Raw genomic sequence first — 20,118 nt, 5'->3', positions numbered from 1 at the left:
GCCTGTCGTCCCATACAGACGTCATGGGTCCTCTCTGAGTGGACCAGTATGCCCATCCTATCATCTTCCCACAAAAAACAGTGAGATTATTTTTTCTATATTAGTACAAAAAAAAAAAGGAAACCGTCTTGGCCACCTGATCTCGACGCAAAAACTTAATATAGGCAAATAATAGTGATAATGACGTCGTGATGACTCGGATTTCACAAAAACTTTGAGATTTGATTGCCATCAGAACAAGTCAAACAAACAGGCACAGAGGCCAAAGCAAAAAACACCAACAAGAGCTGTGTTTCCCCTCAAACTCCCCTCTGTTTTTGTGTTCTACCGAGATTAAGGATTTCGATTTTACCATATAAACCCACCAGGTATCTTTCTTGTTTTTTCCTTTTATTTTATTTTATTTGATTATTCATATTTCTTAAAGCAGAGAGTTTCCATATTTGCAGCTCCCGTTGTCAGGGAGGAACTCATTGATTCTGGGATTATGTTGTTTTTAACATTCGGGCGCGGTTTCGCCTTAATCTGATTTGGGTGGACTTGTTTTAGTGTGAATTTTGTTTCTTTACAGCAAAACATGCGCATGCAGATTGATGATGTAACTATTGCCATGTTTGATGGAATTCGACATTATTAAAAAGCACGAATCTTTTGTTGTTGTTTTGCAATCAAGAATATAGCTTTGAATGAATCAGACCTCTCTATCTGTGTGTTGTAGTTGGTGAACTGATTGAGGATTTGCATTGGAGTTCCGGATTGAAAATGAGAGCTGTTGCTCGTTCTGTCCATCAATTTCGATCAGCTTTGCGGCAGCAGACATGTAGTTACTCCACCGGTGTTGTGAGAAGGCGAAAGCTTTTGACAAACAGCTATTTTGCGTTAGCTCATGAGCTCCCTAACAATGCCAAAGTCGATAGATTTATGCATCCCGCCATTTTTGGCTCTAGAGCTCTGTCATTCAATGCTGCTCCGGTTACTAATGGAGGTACTCTTCCTTTTCTTGGTTGTCTTACGTTTCTGGAGTATTTTGGTGCATAGTTTCGTCAATGTTGTTGGTTTTGGTTCAATGGCAGACACACACAAAGGAGGGCCGCTTGTGGAGTATGAGCGAAGAATTGCTGCGGGTGAACTTGTTGATGGTGATGCCTGCCAGGTATGAAAAACAATGGAGGGGGTGCATTCTTGCCGGTTCACATAAAAAATTTAAAAAATTGAGGAACATATTATGTTTAATATAGAGCTTGGAATCGAGTTTTGTGTCGTTTACTGTTTGTTACCTGACACTGAGCTTAAGTTTGATATTTTACCGACTACATGTCATTGCAGTACTGTTCATGTCTATTGAATAGGAGCTGCCCTAAACTTTGATATGTTTGGTGTTGGCCGCTCTAGAGGAGCTTCCTTGTTGTGTTTTTGTTAGTATCATTATATATTCCCCACTTTGCTTTTTCTTTGTCAAGTATTCTGATTAGTTTTTGCAGGTAGGCACCTTAAGAGAACTGCAAAGGCTATATGATCAACTTGTTGAGTCGGCTGATGTCTGCCAGTTGGATAGATATGCCACTTCGAGGAAATCTGCAAGGTAACCTTTGAAGTCTTAACTTCACTTGTGATGAAATTTCAAATTGAATAGTGATGCAGCTGTACATTTGATTGCTGTCCTTTTCTTACCTTTTATAATTCTAGGTTATTCCAACTAGGATTAGTTAACTATTGATTCTCAATTTGTCTATTGCAGGAGTAGATGGTTGTGGTCTCGTTTCATCCCACAATCTTCAAACGCCTCCCCTGTCAAAGGTCTTTATCTTTATGGAGGAGTGGGAACTGGAAAAACCATGTTGATGGACTTGTTTTTCGAACAACTGTTAGTCACCAATGCATGTTTGCTATTTGTTTTTCAAAACTGTTTTTCACTTTTACACCGTGTTTTTATTTATGATTGTTGAGAATAGTTATTCTAAATTTTATATACTAGTGGATACAAAGAATGTTTGGTGTATATTTAAATTTTAATTGTTTCCATTCTTTATTGTCACCTATACTCTGGTTTTCACTTCTCAGACAATGCAGTTGGAGGAAAAAGAGGATTCATTTTCATGATTTTATGTTGAATGTCCACAGCTGCTTGCGAGTAAGAAAGCAACTCTGTATAAGTTTTCTTCCATTATTATTATTATTATTATTATTATTTTTTAAATATCATTCTTTGCAGACTGAAAGAATATTTTCAGTCCGAAACTTGTACTGTGCTTTTATATTCCATCGACAACAGAGAACAACATTTTGTCGTTTGTCATATCCTGGATGGATTGTATCCGACCAGATAGATTGTTCCGATGGTTGGGTTCAGTAGCTCTTTTTTCATGCAATCAGTTTTTCCACAGCTTTGGATAAAATTATTCTACATTCGTGTTATATAAAGGGTGGTGCTATTAAATACTATTTGTTCACAAATGCCAGAGTAAGTTTAACATGAATGTTGTTTATTTCTCAGAAGCACCAGGGTGTAGAGGACCCTCTTGAAGTTGTTGCAGGAGAGATATCTGATGAGGCAATCTTGTTATGTCTCGATGAATTCATGGTTAGCGAACTAGTATTTACATCTCTGCTTAGAATAATCTCTAGCTACTTGATTGGTGTATTGATTTCCTTTTGGTTCTGATAGGTGAATGATGTTGCCGATGCGTTAATACTAAATCGTCTGTTTAGACACCTATTCAACAATGGTGTTGTAAGTAGTTTATCTTCATTTAGTAATCTGGTTATTGGGACATATATTCAACAAGATAGTTGTATGCTTTTGACTGAAAACCATATTAATTTGTTTTTGTGGGTATCGGGAGAGTATAGATTCTTGTCGCCACCTCCAATCGTGCTCCTGATAACCTGTATGAACGTGGATTGCAGAGGGATCTGTTTCTGCCCTTCATTGCTGCTTTAAAGGTCTGAATGTTGGATAAGATCTCTTTTGGTTACTAGAGTGCCTCAAATATAGTATTTTAGTTAATATTTGGCTCAAAACAAGATAATATGCTTAGCCACTTTTGTTGTGACCTAAGTTCTTATTAAAACTGATGCTATCAAGCCATTGTCTAATGTGCACAACCTGAGGGCCATTCGACTCCAGTAGTCATGAACTCAAACAAGTTTATCTGTCCCTGCGGGTGTGTTAATTTGGTTTCACTTCATAACCAGTAATTTTTTTCTTGGTTATAGGAAAGATGTGTAGTTCATGAAATTGGTTCTGCGGTAGACTACCGAAAACTCACATCGGTAAGATATAACTGCACTGATCTTTGTTACCTCAACTCCATCATTTTTCGGCGATCTGATGTTCATAAATTTGTATTTTCATGTTTGCACCTGAACCACAGGCTGAGCAAGGGTTTTACTTTGTTGGTAAGGATTTGTCAAGCTTTCTCCAGGGGAAGTTTCAAGAATTGATTGGGGATCATGAAGCTCATCCTGAGGAGGCAGAAGTAGTGATGGGAAGAACACTAAAGGTATCCTTTCTTTTTCCCTTTTTCTTTTGGCATCGCATGTAAACTTATTATAGAGTCGCATTATTTTGTCATCTGACCTTTTATAATTCAATATTTTCAGGTTCCACTAGGTGCCAATGGATGCGCTTACTTTCCTTTTGAGGAACTTTGTGACAGACCTATGGGAGCTGCAGATTATTTTGGATTGTGCAGTAAGTAAATTCTAGCATAGTTGAAACCATTGATTCTACTTTGTGCGTTTGAAAAGTCCAACTTGTTATAAGACATATCTTTGGTGCAGCTGCTCACTACTGAATTTTATTTTTGGTCTGTATCTTTGTTATAAGACATAGTTGAAACCCTAGCATGTTGCTTTTGGTATATCAAGTTTCATGAAGGTTCTTCATTTCTTTTTACAGAGAAATACCATACCCTGGCCTTGGACGGTGTTCCTATCTTCGGACCCCACAATAGGACAGCAGCATATCGGTTTGTTACTTTAGTTGATGTATGTCCCCTTTAATCATAACTAGTTTGACTATTTATGTTACACTTTGCTTTTGGTCATCATACTTCTGGAACCAAAGTATATGGATAAATTCTATCTTTGGTCCTCTGCAAGATACTGTTCTAACTGAAGTTGCCATATCAATCCACTTGTTTTTCATGTTTCAAATAAAATTAGCTGTACGTTCACCTTTGTTAGTTGGGGAAGGAGAAAATCCAAATGGATTAATAGCAGTCTGTAATTGTCAGTGTATAGGTAGACATGCCCCTTGTTCCTTTATTTAAGTATTAGAGCGATTTCCCCTGATTTGGTCCTTCCTACCATTCACCTCCACCTATATGTATGATTGTTACTTGAGGTTAAATTTAGTAGCAAAAGTCTAAGAATTGGTCAGTGTTTTGGCATTTAATGCATTTTCTTTCTTCTCCTTCACTTCATTACATGCATATTGCAATGCTCTAGGTGCATGCTATAATTTATGCAGTTATCAACATAAGTCAAAACAGTACCAACGCTACTAATATGGTCACAGGTGATGTATGAAAACAAGGGCAGACTGATGTGTACAGCTGAGGGGACTCCTTTTGAACTTTTTGAAAGAATAGTGACAATCCAACAAGTGGCACCTAGAACCTCTTCAAGATCAAGGAAAAATGATGATTTGGAGTTATGTGTAGATAATGAATTGGGATTTGCTAAAGACCGCACCATTAGTAGGTATGTTTGTGTGCTGAATCGATTATATGGGTTATAATAGAAATGCAATATATGCTTGTCAAATAGGCATGTCGTTAGAGGTTAACACGTCCTTACAAGTAAATGGCACGCTTATAATTTTTCTAGTTAACAAGTACACTTCAGTTGCATTATATTCTTATGGGAAGTATTACATCAATTCTCCGGATTTGGGTTGAAGAACATGGAAGAAATTCTGGTATAAAATTGCTTGAATTTTTGGGACCAAATGTTTACTAAAAGACATGATAATATGTATAGGTTTGGGTTTCTTTCAGATCTGTTAGGCATGTGTTTGTCCCATTCCAACCTTTTACAACCTGTGTTGATCTCAGTGTGCAGCATGCTTTCAAACATAATCCAAATTAGTTGTTGGTGAATGCAATGCTCACCTGAGCACTTTTGTACAAGTTCTATGCGGGCAATCTTCATGCCTGTTTTATTTAGGGATGCGGAATGTTTTCTGCATGTTAGATGGTATGGTATCATGACTATCTTTGATGAATTAATTTGTGTAAAAGAAATTGAAAGTAGAAAGGATTGAATCACTTGAAGATAGTATTGGCATTTACATGTACTTAAATTCCATAGATCTTTAACCCTTGGTTTTGTCTGCAGAGCTAATGGTATAAAATAGTGTCTCGATGCCTATGCTATTCTGTCTGTCTTCTTTTCTTTCCATCGGAAATTCTTATTGTCATTTACCTAATTGGCCTATGAATGCAGATTAACAGAGATGAATAGCAAAGAATACTTGGAGCATCATGCTGCAGCGCTGGAAGAGAACAACTCCCATGAAGATCTGCATCTGGATAAAACCGTGCATGCATGATGCAGAGAGAAAAAGATAAGAAATTCATCTTAGTACAGTTAACCATTATTGTAGTTACTGTGCATGATTATATCAATAAGAAAGAAAATAATTTTTCCATGTAAGCATTTTACCCGTTTCTAGTAAAATTTTCCTTGTGTCAATGCGCCATCGCAACACGGTTTTAGAAGCAGAGTTCCACAACTTGCTGTTTAATGAACTGTGTCGTATGATCTCCATACAGCAGGCAGACCCATGACATTGAGATATGATTTTGGGTATTGAACTTTGGTGTAAGACTAACTGAAAAGGGAAACATGGTAGGGGAAAACAGCTAAATGAAGAAAAATTGAGTCTTCAGTAAAATACCCAATGGGCGTTAGACTGGACTTGGATTTGGCAGCACTATCTGTGCAGCTTCTACAAAGTCATTACAGATTGAGGTTGTGTTCACAATTTGAGCATACTAAATCTGTTGGCATGGTGGTGCTTTCGATCGCTTACCCAGATTCGAATTAATTCGTAACAGATATCCTAGTTCACTAGAATCTAATGGCCACACCCACACATCACACACAAATCCATTCCAACAATGCATAACAGTGTTATGATAACACATTGCGGCCACACTGAGTGACTAGAGGCGCTCAATTTAGTCTTTTACAAAAATTAATCCGAACCAACTACTCAAATTGAGGTAAAATTTTCGTCTCCATTACTTTAAAATGTTTTAACCGTGAGGTGCAATGTAAAAAAATGAAAAGGAAAAAAAAAAAAACAAATCGAATCAAACAAACAAACCTCAGAATGTGTACATGACACTTGTAGCCATTTCAAGGCCCCAAAGTCTGAAAGGAGGAAGGTAAGACGTCCCCTCATTCAATTCTCCTGCGGTTCTCCTTCATCACTGCATGTCTCCGGCAGGCGATCGGACCCTCTGGTACATCATCTCATCCCATTACTCAATTATTTTTCTCTTATTTTTGCAGATCATATTAATATGTGTTTACATTTATGTGTTGAGGCTTCAAATATGATCATGGCTTTTGTATTTTTGATAGATTCCATGCAGCGCTGGTATTCAATTCTTCATTTCCATCGAACTTGACCTGTAATTCCCCATGTTTTTCTGTATTCGTATTTACCCGTTGTCGTATGCACTGATTCTTCCCTATGGCATTGTTTACTATCTTTTAGCTCGACATTGTTCATCAGTATTGCTTAATATAGTTGATAATGCAATAGATTGCATTGTTGTAGAATTATTGATTAGGGTGTATTTGTTTGTTTGTCTCGGAATAGTTTCTTTGGGGATTTAGAAGTATACCTACAATCTGTTGAAAGGGAATGGCAGCAGGCGCAGGCAGTCAGCAAAGCTTGAGAAAAGCGTTGAAAACAGTTGGACTGGCGAAAGCCAATGGTGATTTTAAGGTTATTTGGAGCGTTTCAGCATCACAGTTCATCACATTGCTTTATGAGCATATATTTTAAATTAGATCCATATACACTGCAGGTATTGGATATTGCCATTTCCAAGGCCACAAAGCATGGTGATGCATTACCAAAAGAGAAACACGTGACTAGTGAGTGAAAGACTTCTTTTTTTTTTTGCCAGCATACCAGTTTGGTAGACTTTCGTTATCTATGATTTTCATCTGATTAGATATGCTTATGTCAAAACTTGGAAATTCTAGTTGATAGGGAAGTTACATGTTCAATTGTTTTGTTTTATTATATACATGTAAAGGTTCCAAACAAATTACCATTGTTCTCCACTTTTTGTAATGCATTACTTATGCCATCCTGTTTTTCCAGCTATACTACACGCAATTCCAGCCTCAAGACCTCGTGCTGAAGTTGCTTATTGCATACATGCTCTTGCCAAGCGCCTTTCTAAGGCTCACAGTTGGAAGGTATATGCTCCTACTGAGCACCGTGCTCCAGTTTTGTAACTAATCATGTTAGGTCTTGCGCAATGAGCACTTATTCATCTATTTTTGAACTTTGATATCATTGCACTTTTTAAAAGCTATTTATTTTGATAAGAAAAGAACTATACTGTAATATAGATGTTGTTTCTTATATTCCTGCTTCAAACTCCATATTCTTGTTTATGATAATCTGTACCCTTATTCGTTTAGTATATACACACAAAGAATCTCAGATCTTCCAGTGTATGCCTAGGTAGCACTGAAAACCGTGATTGTTATACACCGTGCTCTGAGGGAGGTTGACGATACGTTTTGTGACGCTCTAATTAAGTATAGCTGGAGCAAAGGTCATATTCTGAACATATCTCATTCGTGGGATGAAACAAGTCCAAGTGGTACTATTTCTTCTGTTATCTTTTTTCATTTGCTTTCCTTTTGGAATAATACATGACTATGAAGATACTTTCACATAGCATGGGGTTATTCTACCTGGGTTCGTTTATATGCATCATATCTTGAAGAACGCCTGGAGTGTTTTCGTGTCCTGAAGTATGATGTTCAGAAAGATCACTCGGTATGCAGTTTGAATTGGAACTTATGTACTTGCTCTGTGTATGTAAACAGTAACTTTTATATCTTTTAAGGGAAAACTGACCATTTCGTTTGTTTTGTTTGAACTTATAAAATATGTTTACTTATATATCAATGCAAAAAGAAAAAGGAAAATGTACCATTTTCTTTAAAATGGTTGAGTCCTTTAGTGCTGTTTTACACATATTTCATATTGTGATACCAGTGTTGTATGATGTCATTTAGAGTAAAGGATCTGACATGTTAAATACAATCTCTACAGAGAACCAAGGAACTTGAAACCCCAGACTTACTAAGGCAATTACCTGCCTTGCAACAGCTTCTTTCTCGCCTTCTTGACTGCCAGGTGACTAATCAGATCTTCATTCCTTTTATAAATTTTTCAAATATATATGGTTCTTCTGTGGAATCTGGTATATATAAAGGCCACAGACCACAGCCAACACCTTTTCTGTTATTACTAAAACAATGAAGGTATGTCATTTTCCAGCCAGAGGTGGGGACTATATGTAATGGCCTGATTCAGTATGCTATTTCGATGGTACAAACTCTCAAAAGCTCAATTGTAAGTAGATCCAATTTGGTGTCATTCCATCCCATATTCCTTATGGTGTTCCTCCATCAGGTTGCAGGTGAAAGTGCTAAGTTGTATGCTGCAATTACAGATGGTATTGTCAATTTAGTTGACAAGGTAGGCCTTGGTTTTCTATGTGCAAAATGACGGGTGAAAATGTCTTCCTAGTGTTTCCATGAAACATCATTATAGAACTCACTTTCATTTCTGGCAGTTCTTTGAGATGCAGCGCAATGATGCATTTAGAGCACTTGAAATTTATAAGAAGTCGGGAAGCCAGGTATATGTGGTGTTCTCTAGTGTGGTTTCTTGGTTGTAACATTGGCAGCTATTGAGATCTTATATCAAATTTGTATGATGCTCTAGGCAGAGAGGTTATCTGAGTTCTTTGAGATCTGCAGGAGCCTTGATTTTGGACGGGGGCTGAAAATGATTAAAATTCAACAGGTTGGAACATTTAATCTGAGTTTGGAACTCTATATTTGCCAAATGGAAATCCCCTTCAATTGATTGTCTCAGTATGATTTATAATCTATAACTGCAGCCCCCTCAATCATTCTTGACCACTATGGAAGATTATGTGAAGGACGCTTCCGGCTTTGTAATGCTTCAACTTCCCCCGGTAAGATGCTTCAACTTCTTATTTTCTGATCAATTTATCCTGTATAGAAAATTTAATATTTTAAGCTGATTTTCTTGAAAGAAATGGATTTGGAACATGCTCCTGAGAATCTTGACTGTGAAATGCGAACCATTCCAGCTGTACTAAAAATGTGCTTTTGATTTCGTTCATGAATTAAATGTCAATGCATTGATAGTCCCGGAACTAAAAATGCTTAACTTGTGAATAGCCCAATAAGGATCAAACTGAGGGTCCCAAGGAAACTGTTGTGGTAGGTGACTTGTTAATTGACCATGATGATAATGTGGAAGAAAAATCGTCACCTGAACATCCAAGGGGTGAAAAGAGTGAGGCTGCTGCGACAACACAAATTGTTGACTTGCTGGTAAAATCTGGTTTGAGCTACCATGTTTGGTTTATCATGGACCATCTTTTTTGTTCTTTAATTGGCTGATCTTGTGTCATTTAATTCTACCAGAGCTTTGATGAAGTTATCCCAGCAACATCAGAAACAGATAAAACCAATTCCATGGCACTAGCAATCGTTCCTTCAGGTAGCTAGAATACATTATTTGAAATAATTTGTATTATGTTTGTATTGTTCTTCTGTTTGTTACGGATACATTATTTATTTTCCTTCTACATCGACTCACAGAGAATCCATCAGATTCCAGAACAGATGGTCTCAATTCTACAACCTCGAACTCTAGTTGGGAGATTGAACTTTTTGCACCACCTACTTCTAATGGACAAACTAAGTTGGTGAGTCTTCCTCCTCATTTGACAATATATTTAGGATTTTTCTACCAACATGTTTTAGACAAATTGCTATTCTTTTAAATTATCTGTCACCATTCAAATCTCACCCAAGTTTTCTTCAGATACACATAGAAGTTATCACCTATGGGTTCAGTTGTTTGCTTTGAACCATGCTTTTGTTGTAACATGGAGTTAGAGTTAACAATCATTTAATAAGTAATTATCCATTTGATGCTGTGCTTTTTTACACAATTACTTTAAGATTTCCATACATGGGTCCAAGATTTCAATTACATGTAAGGTAAAGCCACCTGTAGGGTACCAAATAGGGAAATATTCTCTTAGCTGGGATATCTAGCATTTTTATGTTGCCGCTAGGGATTTGACATCACGCATTTAATCAATTTATTAGTTTTTTTTTTTTTTTTTCCGATGAATCAATCAATAATTTAGTTGATCAACAATATAAAATTAACAGTCTGACTGTTTGACAATGTAATGTACTAGCGCCTCCAACTAGAGAAGATTAAGCAGATCACACTATAACCAGCAGAGAAACCCCTGAATCTGCCAATACCAGATTATCTACCCTGAACACTGGGGAGTTTATATGTTTCAAGAGGGGTGCAAATGTATTGTTAACTCTGATCTTTAAATTTATGCAGGCTGGTGGGCTTGACAGATCAACACTGGATAGTCTGTATGATAATGCAATGGCAAGTACACCAAATCAGAACAATATGTTGTGCTCCCCAGCCGCACTGGCACCCTCTAATCCTTTTGAGGATGTTGCTACTTCTTCATACCAATTCCAAGACCCTTATCATGCTTCCTGCAATGCAACAACCCCAGCAAACTTACAGTTGTCAATCATGGCACAACAACAACAATATTTCATGATGATGCAGCAACAACAAATGCAGCAACTACAGTTACCCAGCACCATCCAAAATCCACCAAGTCCTGGCCAAAATCAACTAAATCTGTACCAAAATCTACCAAGTCCTGGCCAAATTCCACCAAGTCCTTTCCAAAATTTACCAAATCCTTTCCATAGTCCACCAAGTCAAATTCTACCAAGTCCTGGCCACAATGCACCAAGTCCCTTCCAAAATCTACCAAGTCCTCTCCAAAATCCACGAAGTCCTCTCCAAAATCAACCAAGTCCTCTTTGAAATCTGCCAAGTCCTTTGCAAAATCCACCAAGTTCATTAACCTCTTCAGCGAATCCTTTTTCTGAGAAGATCAGTAATCCTCCACCTCAAAATTCGGACAATGGCCTCATATAGCAGATCGTCACAGGAATGGTGTTCAATTCCAGGCATTGCAGTGGTCGCAGCCACAGTTTTCCGAGTTATGCATGAAAGAATTAAATGTAAAAACTCCATATTTATCTGTTAGCCTGCTGGTGCTGCAAGTTGATCAGCGCAGATTTCATCTCACATGGAAGCCTATATCACTGTTAATATGATTATGTTTAACGAATTATTCTCTTATGTTAAGAAAGGGAGGAAATATCAACCTCCCATTCCCACAACAAACGTTGGATGGGTGAACACCCTCGTCATTATTATTTTCATTTCTTAGTTTCCTGTTGGTTGGATTACCTACTTATCCTAGTTGCGTACCAACGAAGAGGTCTTACTCTCTGCATTTTGTGCTTGTCTCGGAGACTATATTCAATCATCTGAACTAATTTTGAAGAACAGTTGAGGTTTGATATGAGCACAAAGTGTTATGTTTATAATGTGTTTCCTACCCTATTTAGCTATGATATTCTTATAATAATGTCATTTCTAACATGTTTTGTGATTGTAAAGGACATGAGAGCATAAATCAAGAAAAATAAGGCTAAATCATGGAAATAACAGAAAAATGCAGAAAAAGACAGTGAAGCCTTCTTGCAGTCCAAGAAAGGAAGAAGATAGCCCAAAAAAAGGCCCAAGTCCAAGGATGAAAGAGAAAAATGCAGAAAGTCCAAAAGAAGGCCCAAACTGTCCAAGGAAAGAGAAAAGTCAAACATGTGCTCTTAAAGAAGAAAAGTCAAACATTTCTCCTACTCCCACATCATTTTTGAGGAGAAGTTCCACTAAGTTTTCCTCTATATAAAGACAACCTTGGGTACTTCTTAGAGCATCATTCATTCACATTAAAAACTAGAGCGATAAGAGAGCAGCAGCAGTAGCCTCTCCCTTTCTTTTGTCAAGCTTCTTCCTCCTTTGCTAAGCTTTGAAGGACTTCTCCATGAAAGCAGCAATGTTGGAGACCTGAAGCATTGAAGTCAAGTATCCTTTTGATGTCAACAAGCTTCCTTGGAGACTTGATAAAGTGTAAACATTACCTTTACTTTGTTTTGATTTTCTTTACAAATTTGTAGGTATGTTTCATGTGCTAAACTCAGGAATTGGAAGCATGTTTTGCTTGTTCTTGTATTCAATAGATTCAGAATTTTATAAAACATATTGATGTTTCGTTAATGATTTTCTGGTGATCTGATCTTGTGAGTTTTAATGATTGAAACTTTATGTTTTTGTTTAAATCAAAGAGTTAGAATGCATGCTAGCTATTGCCATGATTCATGCTAAGCTTCTTCAAGTAAGTATGTTTCTCTAAGTGGTGGAAACTATGTAATAATAGTTGAAAACGTAAACTACAGCAAATGCATGTTATGACTTCTCGGGTGTGCGTTGTTGTTCAATCTCAATTCTATAATTCTTAATGATTCATGTTTATTGTGGACAAGTACTCTTCAGTATTGAATGCAACAATTTACATGAAATAATCTAAGTTCTAGACTTCTCTGTGCTTAGGTGATAAAGTAAGTAGAATTAAAAGAATGCATGTCCTCTTCAGGCGTGTATTCCGAGATTGTTTCTTTTGTTAAGAACTTGCATGATAATGATTGTTGGAATGAAATGTGATCTTGATGTGTGGTAGAATTCAAGTTTATCTCTGTTTGCGATGTTGAATGAATCGATCACTTGTACATATCTTATTTTCTGTTTTTAGTAGGAACATTAGAACAAATCTCAAACCCCCCCTGATTACCTTGTACCATATGTATAATGTAAATAATTACTTGTAAATACTTATAGTTATAGATTCTTTAGTGTAACCGTGACTGCCCTTTAAGTCCTTTGATTGATCGAACCCTATTTGCCAATACTACATTCTGATAAAAAAAGGGTTTTTAAATTGTGTGCCCGGTAATGAACGCGTCAAGGTTTTCGAGATTCAAAATTCGATACCTTCCATTTGAGGATTTTGAGATTGTAGATTCAATACATTCATCTTTTTGTCCCGCAGTTTTATGAGTAAATATGTGGACAGTCAAAATCATGAATTGAACAATTTAGTCCAAATCCCATCATCATAAACCACATGAATCATTCTACAAAAGCTCAGCCTTTGTTGGCAGATTATGATCAAGCGATTGCTATATGCTTTCGAGATCTTTGTGTCAAACATTCCAAAATGACTCACGAGCCTAATAGAAAGTATTCGGTACTGTGCAAGTGTTTACAAGTTACAACTACATGTGAGATGCCTAGACAAATTAAATGGATTGGTCTCACTGGTATTGTTTCCAGAATGATTTCTTAATGCAGAGAAACAGTAAACAAACAGGCCCAACAGCCATTTGACTCATTTCCAGGTAAAGATTAGTCTCCATAATCATTTCATGACTTGCTTATAAAAAATAAATATAAAGAATTCATTTCATAACTTCATTCCAACAAAGTGAATATGCATTTGGGAAAGCAACAACGAGAAAGAAATACAGTCTGGGACAATAAGCTGCCAAGAGCAAGAACTAGGCAAAAAAGGGTAAACGAAGAAAGAACAAAGAAAGGAAGAAAGAAAAAGAAACCACCGGAAACAAAATGAACTCTCATTAACTACCAATATCGTTTTCGCATACACGACATTGTCCTATATTCATGGAAGGGGTTAACACTATCAACAACAAATTCAACCCCAATTCTAACGTTGGAATGAAATGGAATATGAGCCACTGTTTGGATCTTTTACAGCTTTGAAGTTGTCACACTCATTCCGAAACGGCCCAACAAAGAGTTGCCCATATCTTTCAACTTCCCTGTTCACACGGAAAAATTACATGCCTCGTTAAATTGCATCCTACATCGTATAGGATAGCAAATTCACACATAGTATTTAACTTCACTGGAAATAACAAAATGTATGAATAACAATCATGAATCCAAAAAGCATAAACATATCTTTTCAATTATTTTTCTGTTTACATATGTAAATATTCATTCTTCTAAAATAAAGGCTCATAATCATTCAATTTTATTTATTTGGCACCATTCACAAGATTAAAATAGTCCTAGGCTCACCATGGAATTCATGAAGAATGTCCCATTAAATGAAATGCTTCAGATACAGCTATTGTGCCAGGCAAGAGCATAAGTATTAGTATGGTCAATAGCTTGAAATTATTTGGATATTCTGTTTTCCTCCAGTCAAGTAATTGAATTTCGATAAACTGCCCAATTACCCGACAATACAATCTAGTTCCCCTGTCCCTAAGATATGGAAGGCTGGCAGAGTGGTCTACTATGATATGAATTGGGATTTTATTCTTTTTCTTTCTTTTCTTCTATCATTCATTTACTTATTTTTGGGTACAGACAGGATTGGAAATAATTTTATCCAGTGGCCACTAGCAAGCATACATAACACTAGAAAGTAAATATAAATTCCCAGGAACTCATTTACTAACCAATCATCTCTTCTTTCATCTTTTCTCTCTTGGCTTCAGCAAGTGGCTCCAAGCGCCGAATGGCCTTCCTGGCTTGGACATTTGAAGGATCAAGTTCTAAGATTTTTTTCAAATCTGCAAAACGAAAAGAAAATGAAGCAATACATTTTAGTATAACAAGTAACCCATACACATGAGAAGACAAAGAAGTTTCAGCTGAACAAATATGGAGTCAATAAAATGCTATATTACCCAAGATATATAACAATAAAAGGTATATTAAAACATAAGTACCAGCAATAGCCTCTTCAAATTGTTCTAGTTTTTCATGAGCTTCTGCTCTTCTAATCAGCGCTTTCAAATACGTATGATTTAGCTCCAGTGCCTTTGTACATTCCTTAACCGCGTCTTCATATTTTCCCTGTATCATTAAGATTTAAAGACTAATGATTATACACTAGTAAGAAGTGAATGGAATGCAGATATTATAATGAGAAAGAATGAGAACCCTTTTCAAAAAAGTAATGGGATGAAACAATATGTGGAAAAATTTTATACCCTTTATTGTTGGGTGAAAGAAGCAGCAGCAGCACTAAAAGGCCTGATCAGAAACATCGACAAAAATTATAATCGTTTACAACCTTCATAGTAGTTTATGTTGCCTTTTTCAATAAAAATGAATTCTCAAAGTTACACATCCTTAATAAAGCCAATGTTATTCAGCTCTTTTAGCATTTCAATTGTGAATCCTATTAGTAGTCTACATATATTACTTTTCTTTTAGCTCCTCTGGATACAGGGAAAGATACAAATGGCAAAGTCAAGGGTGGAAAGAAAATCAGATTCCAATTGATGAAAATTAACTCTTGTCCATGGTTTTATGCCCTGATATCTCCTCTCCATTCCCGTTCCTATTGTTCTCTATTACTCCTTTTTCTTTAAAGTTACACCGACTTTTCTTTAACACAATCCTTTAGTTTCCAAAAGCTCTACCATGAATCCCACAATGATCAATAATACGCAAAAGGGGGCTAGAACCCAGAAGAATAATAAGCAGTGCAGCAAATCCTAAAGACAAGTATGAAGCATGGATTCAATGGAACTATGGAAGGTCATCAAGTGCAACCATCAATGTGTCAAGTATCTTGAACTATGTTCCCACAACTTTTGTATCCACATAGAACAAGACAGACTACAAACATAATAATAACACACATTACGTGATCGATTTGCACTGATCACATACCAGTTTCGAGAAGCATATGGCGCGGTTTGAATGACATATGGAACGCAATTCCACAGATGAAGGCATGTCAGGCGGCGCAAGCTGTAAAGCAAGTTCATACTGCAACAATGCCTCTTCGTAATGTCCATTCCCAAACAGTACATTTCCTTCCAATTTCACCACATTTGCTTGCTCCAGCGATTTCTGATGCAAAAATACAACAACACATCAATAACAATGGTGTCCGAATCTGATAGGGACTAAACCCTATCAATGGAATCCAGAAGGAGAATTGCAAATTGATTGATTGATGGTTGCTCTTAAACGTTAGAGCAGCTTAAATAGTTACAAAGGAGGAACCTGATGTGGACACCTGTCTAACATCCACTGGAACCAAAACAGAAACCCTAACAGGATTAACTAATTTAATTAAACTAACTGATCAAAACTAAACAGCATTAAATGAATTAATGCAGCATCATGCAGCGACGTACTTGACCCGGCCCAAAGCTATTATTCTTCCACAGCCCACTAGAAACAGCTTCAATCCACTCACAACATTCCATCCCGGTTCCAAAATAAACTTGTCCTCAAGTTTGAGCTGGTTAAAACTGAAAGTCTGGATACCTCTGCATAATGTCCTCTGCAAACTCCCAAGTGGCCTCTTCCTTCGAAGTTCCCAACCAATGGATTAACCATTGCGTTGCTGCTGCTCCCTTGTGCTTGATCATTCTGATCTGTAGTATCTCTTCTAGAACCCATTTGAAGGCTGATGAGTCACTGATGTTAGGAAGTGTGGCCTCAACTGTAGCATCATGTCCCACTCTCTTTTTCAGAAGGGAAACATGAAAAACATTATGGATTCTTGCTGTGGCTGGGAGTTGTAACTTGTACGCCACCACTCCAATTCTCTCAAGTACCTGAAACAGACCATAATACCTTGAAGCTAACTTGTGGAATGATGTGGTACTCACTGAAGCATAATACCTTGAAGCTAACTTGTGGAATGATGTGGTACTCACTGAAGTTTGCTTGTAAGGCTGGAGTTTCACATAAACCCAGTCCCCAACTTGAAACTGACACTCAGTGTGGTTCCTGTCATAATAAGCTTTCATTCTAGCTTGAGCTTGGTGGAGGTTCCGTTTGACCAAAGCTAAGAGTTCATCTCTACTGCGTAATTGGGCATCCGCCTCATCTACAGCAGTGGATCCAGGTATATCAGGACCCACCCCGAATTTCACCCTGAAACCCGAAGTAAATCCTGCGGGGACCACCTCTAAGGAAAGTTTACCGAAAAATCGGCATAACTTCCATTGAAAATGGACAACCCTTCCTAATAATACCTGCATACACTTCAAAAGAATCCATCTAGAACCCTCTACTCCTGGAGCCTTCATGCTCCCCAACACAACATCTCCCAAATTATTTAAATATCTACAAAAAACCCTTATCCAACCATTTATAGGTTTAGAGCAACTCTAATAGGAAGAAAGGAAACATAATAAATTAACAAGCGGAAGCTATATGATGACTATGCCTCATCTCTATGTACGCCCGACCTCAACTATGCTAACCTGCAAGCTGGGCATTTTTAAAACGAAGGGCTCATGGGAAAACATTTGAAACCGTTAGAGTGAGTGGACAAAAAAATAAATTTAATGAAAATATTTATGCTTTCCTAAATTTACATTTCCATAGAAAATATGCTACATGCGATAGCTCAAAAACGCTCAACACAAAAACTGGCAATTTCATGACTAGCTCTGGCCAGTCTCCAAAGCTCAATAAAATACAGCCTCTCAGGCTAAATAAAATATGTATGTATTACACTCGTCATATCCCTTGTATGAATTTTCTTGAAACAACAAAGACAAATAGAAATTCACACAAGGCTACGACGCTTGCGTCTAACGCTCACGTCGCACCATAATTTTACCTCATTATGGTGGAAAAGACGGTGTATATATATATACGCGCATATCCCTTATATAAATTCTTATATTTATATAAGGCTACGACGATTGCGTCTAATGCTCACGTCGCACCATAATGGAATTTTACCTCATTATGGTGGAAAAACACGTATAGCTAGCTAGCATTTCTTTATATACATACTATTCTCATAATCATCCATATACATATCCACCGAAAATCTCATTTTCGGTAACTCTCCAAAAATAATGAAAATTGCCAATTATCATAAAAAGCAATATGCACACGACTCCACCAAAAATCTCATTTTCGGTAACTTTCCAAATAACACGATAGCCATTAAAAATGAGAACATTTACTTCTGAAAATGACTTCGCGAAAATAAACAATTCCACAAATTGATATTCAATAAAATCAATCATTTAATATAAATCACCGCATGCATATATTTTAAAACAAAAGTCCACTCACAACTTTAGGTCTAAGCCTGACGTCGATCCGAGGTATCTTCTGTTTGAGCCTCCTCACGTCTTGTTTCCAAATGTAAAATTAATTTCCCAACTAAAAATCCAAGTATTAAACAAAATAGGCAAAATTAAACGAGCCAAAACAACGCTCATCATTGCCTAACTTTGATATTCCTAAATCGAGACAATCCAACTTTAATACCATAATCGGCAACCATAATTACAACCTCCCCCAGAATAACAACTTAAATCCTACGGCCGGATTCCACCTTATTAATCCGCCAAAATTACCAAACTTCAGAAAATCACAAACCTATCCAAAACTCATCCAAAAATTCCATAATTCATATCAATAAACTCCCTTTAATAACCCACATTTAAAACCATAAAAATCCACTTCACAGCGGCGGCACCACCGTCTGCTCCGCCGGCAGCGGCGGCCGGAGGCCGATTCCGGCTACCTCCAATGCCTATGAAATTTTGATAGCATCTTCCTCTCAACCCACTCTACAACTTTCCTAATTAGCACGAACACCAATTCCAAGCTTAACTAGGTCAATCGAACGAAAACACCCAAATAAGCCCTATAACTTCCACTCACCGGTTCTCCTTACCTAGACCAAGAGAGGATGAGCCATTTGGAGGGATTGGGAGGCTACCACTGGTCTAGGACGGAAGCTGGGTCGAGGGCCGACTGATCGGGACCGGAGCGGCGGACGGCTGGAAAGAAAATCCGGCAAGGAGAGAAGGAGGGAATCGGGAGAGAGAGAGGAAAAAGAGGGAGAGAGTGTTGGGCTTTCTCCTCCCAACCGGTCCTAACCCACCAAATAAACCCAACTCCAATAATTAACACCCCAAAAATAAAACCTTGATAAAAATTACCTTTTACTAGCTAAAATTTACCATTTTACCGTCGTTATAATTTTCTCCTACGAATAATCCTTCGAAAATAACCGTCCCCCAAACCCCTCTAGGGACCAATTAAACTATAACCTCAATGACGGAGACGGTAAAATTCTTATTATAACCAAGCTAGTAAATAAGGTAAAAATTTAAGGGTCGGGATGTGACAAGGTACATATGGTGTGATTGCGGGTGGAGCATACCCATATAAAGCCTCAAATGGTGTGATTTTCATAGCTGAATGATAGGTTGTGTTATACCACCATTCGGCCCAAAGGAGAGCAGCCACCCACTCATGAGGCTTGTCGCCTGTAACATAACGCAGATATTGCTCCAATGTCCGATTGAGGTTCTCCGTTTGGCCATCTGTTTGAGGATGGTAGGCTGTAGACTTGTTAAGAGTAGTACCCTATAGCTTGAAAAACACCTCCCAAAAGAGACTCATAAAAAGTGGGTCTCAATCCGATATTATGGCATCAGGCATGCCATCACTACCAGGACAAGCACTTTAGCCGACGAAAAGAAAAATTTTCGTCGGCCTGTCAGCTTAATTCGTCGGCTAAGATTTCGTCGGGAAAAGGTCGTCTGTGGTGACTTTAGCCGACGACACATGTAGAAGTCGTCGGCTATAGACCAGAGTTTAGCCGACGAAAAAAATATCGTCGGTTATCTTCCCAGACTTTAGCCGACGAAATATTTAAGGTATTCGTCGGCTATAGTCCTAGAGTTTAGCCGACGAAAGACATGTCGTCGGTTTTTTTCTCCGACTTTAGCCGACGAACAATTTAAAATATTTGTCGGCTAAAGTTTGTAATAAAAAAATAAAAAATAACTAAAGCCGACGAAATATAT

The 20,118-nt window shown here is 37.4% G+C and overlaps 2 protein-coding genes and 1 pseudogene across 2 annotated transcripts; 2 read left to right on the top strand and 1 right to left on the bottom strand.

Annotated features, from left to right (window-relative positions):
• Nucleotides 1-251: 251 nt before the first annotated feature.
• Nucleotides 252-5,662, top strand: LOC101294720 (lactation elevated protein 1-like). The gene is made up of 15 exons (XM_004309731.1): nucleotides 252-368; nucleotides 719-985; nucleotides 1,074-1,153; nucleotides 1,482-1,582; nucleotides 1,739-1,864; nucleotides 2,062-2,131; nucleotides 2,495-2,581; nucleotides 2,666-2,731; nucleotides 2,851-2,943; nucleotides 3,217-3,273; nucleotides 3,375-3,503; nucleotides 3,604-3,694; nucleotides 3,902-3,990; nucleotides 4,523-4,707; nucleotides 5,452-5,662. The coding sequence occupies exons 2-15, from the start codon at nucleotides 763-765 to the stop codon at nucleotides 5,555-5,557; spliced, it is 1,503 nt and encodes a 500-aa protein (XP_004309779.1). The 5' UTR covers nucleotides 252-368; nucleotides 719-762; the 3' UTR covers nucleotides 5,558-5,662.
• A 1,218-nt stretch (nucleotides 5,663-6,880) lies between these two features.
• Nucleotides 6,881-11,631, top strand: LOC101294422 (putative clathrin assembly protein At5g35200-like). Its single transcript, XM_004309730.1, has 15 exons — nucleotides 6,881-6,967; nucleotides 7,050-7,119; nucleotides 7,352-7,449; nucleotides 7,721-7,862; nucleotides 7,941-8,041; nucleotides 8,321-8,404; nucleotides 8,549-8,599; nucleotides 8,684-8,749; nucleotides 8,847-8,912; nucleotides 8,999-9,079; nucleotides 9,177-9,254; nucleotides 9,484-9,639; nucleotides 9,733-9,808; nucleotides 9,910-10,016; nucleotides 10,679-11,631. Exons 1-15 carry the CDS (start codon nucleotides 6,884-6,886, stop codon nucleotides 11,186-11,188), a joined length of 1,770 nt encoding a protein of 589 aa, XP_004309778.1. The 5' UTR covers nucleotides 6,881-6,883; the 3' UTR covers nucleotides 11,189-11,631.
• Nucleotides 11,632-13,997: 2,366 nt separating this feature from the next.
• Nucleotides 13,998-17,079, bottom strand: LOC101297026 (annotated as a pseudogene).
• Nucleotides 17,080-20,118: the final 3,039 nt, after the last annotated feature.

The sequence above is a fragment of the Fragaria vesca genome, unplaced genomic scaffold (assembly GCF_000184155.1).
Source record: "Fragaria vesca subsp. vesca unplaced genomic scaffold, FraVesHawaii_1.0 scf0513057, whole genome shotgun sequence".
NCBI classification, from domain to species: domain Eukaryota; kingdom Viridiplantae; phylum Streptophyta; class Magnoliopsida; order Rosales; family Rosaceae; genus Fragaria; species Fragaria vesca.
This window is presented reverse-complemented; position numbering and strand designations above follow the sequence as displayed.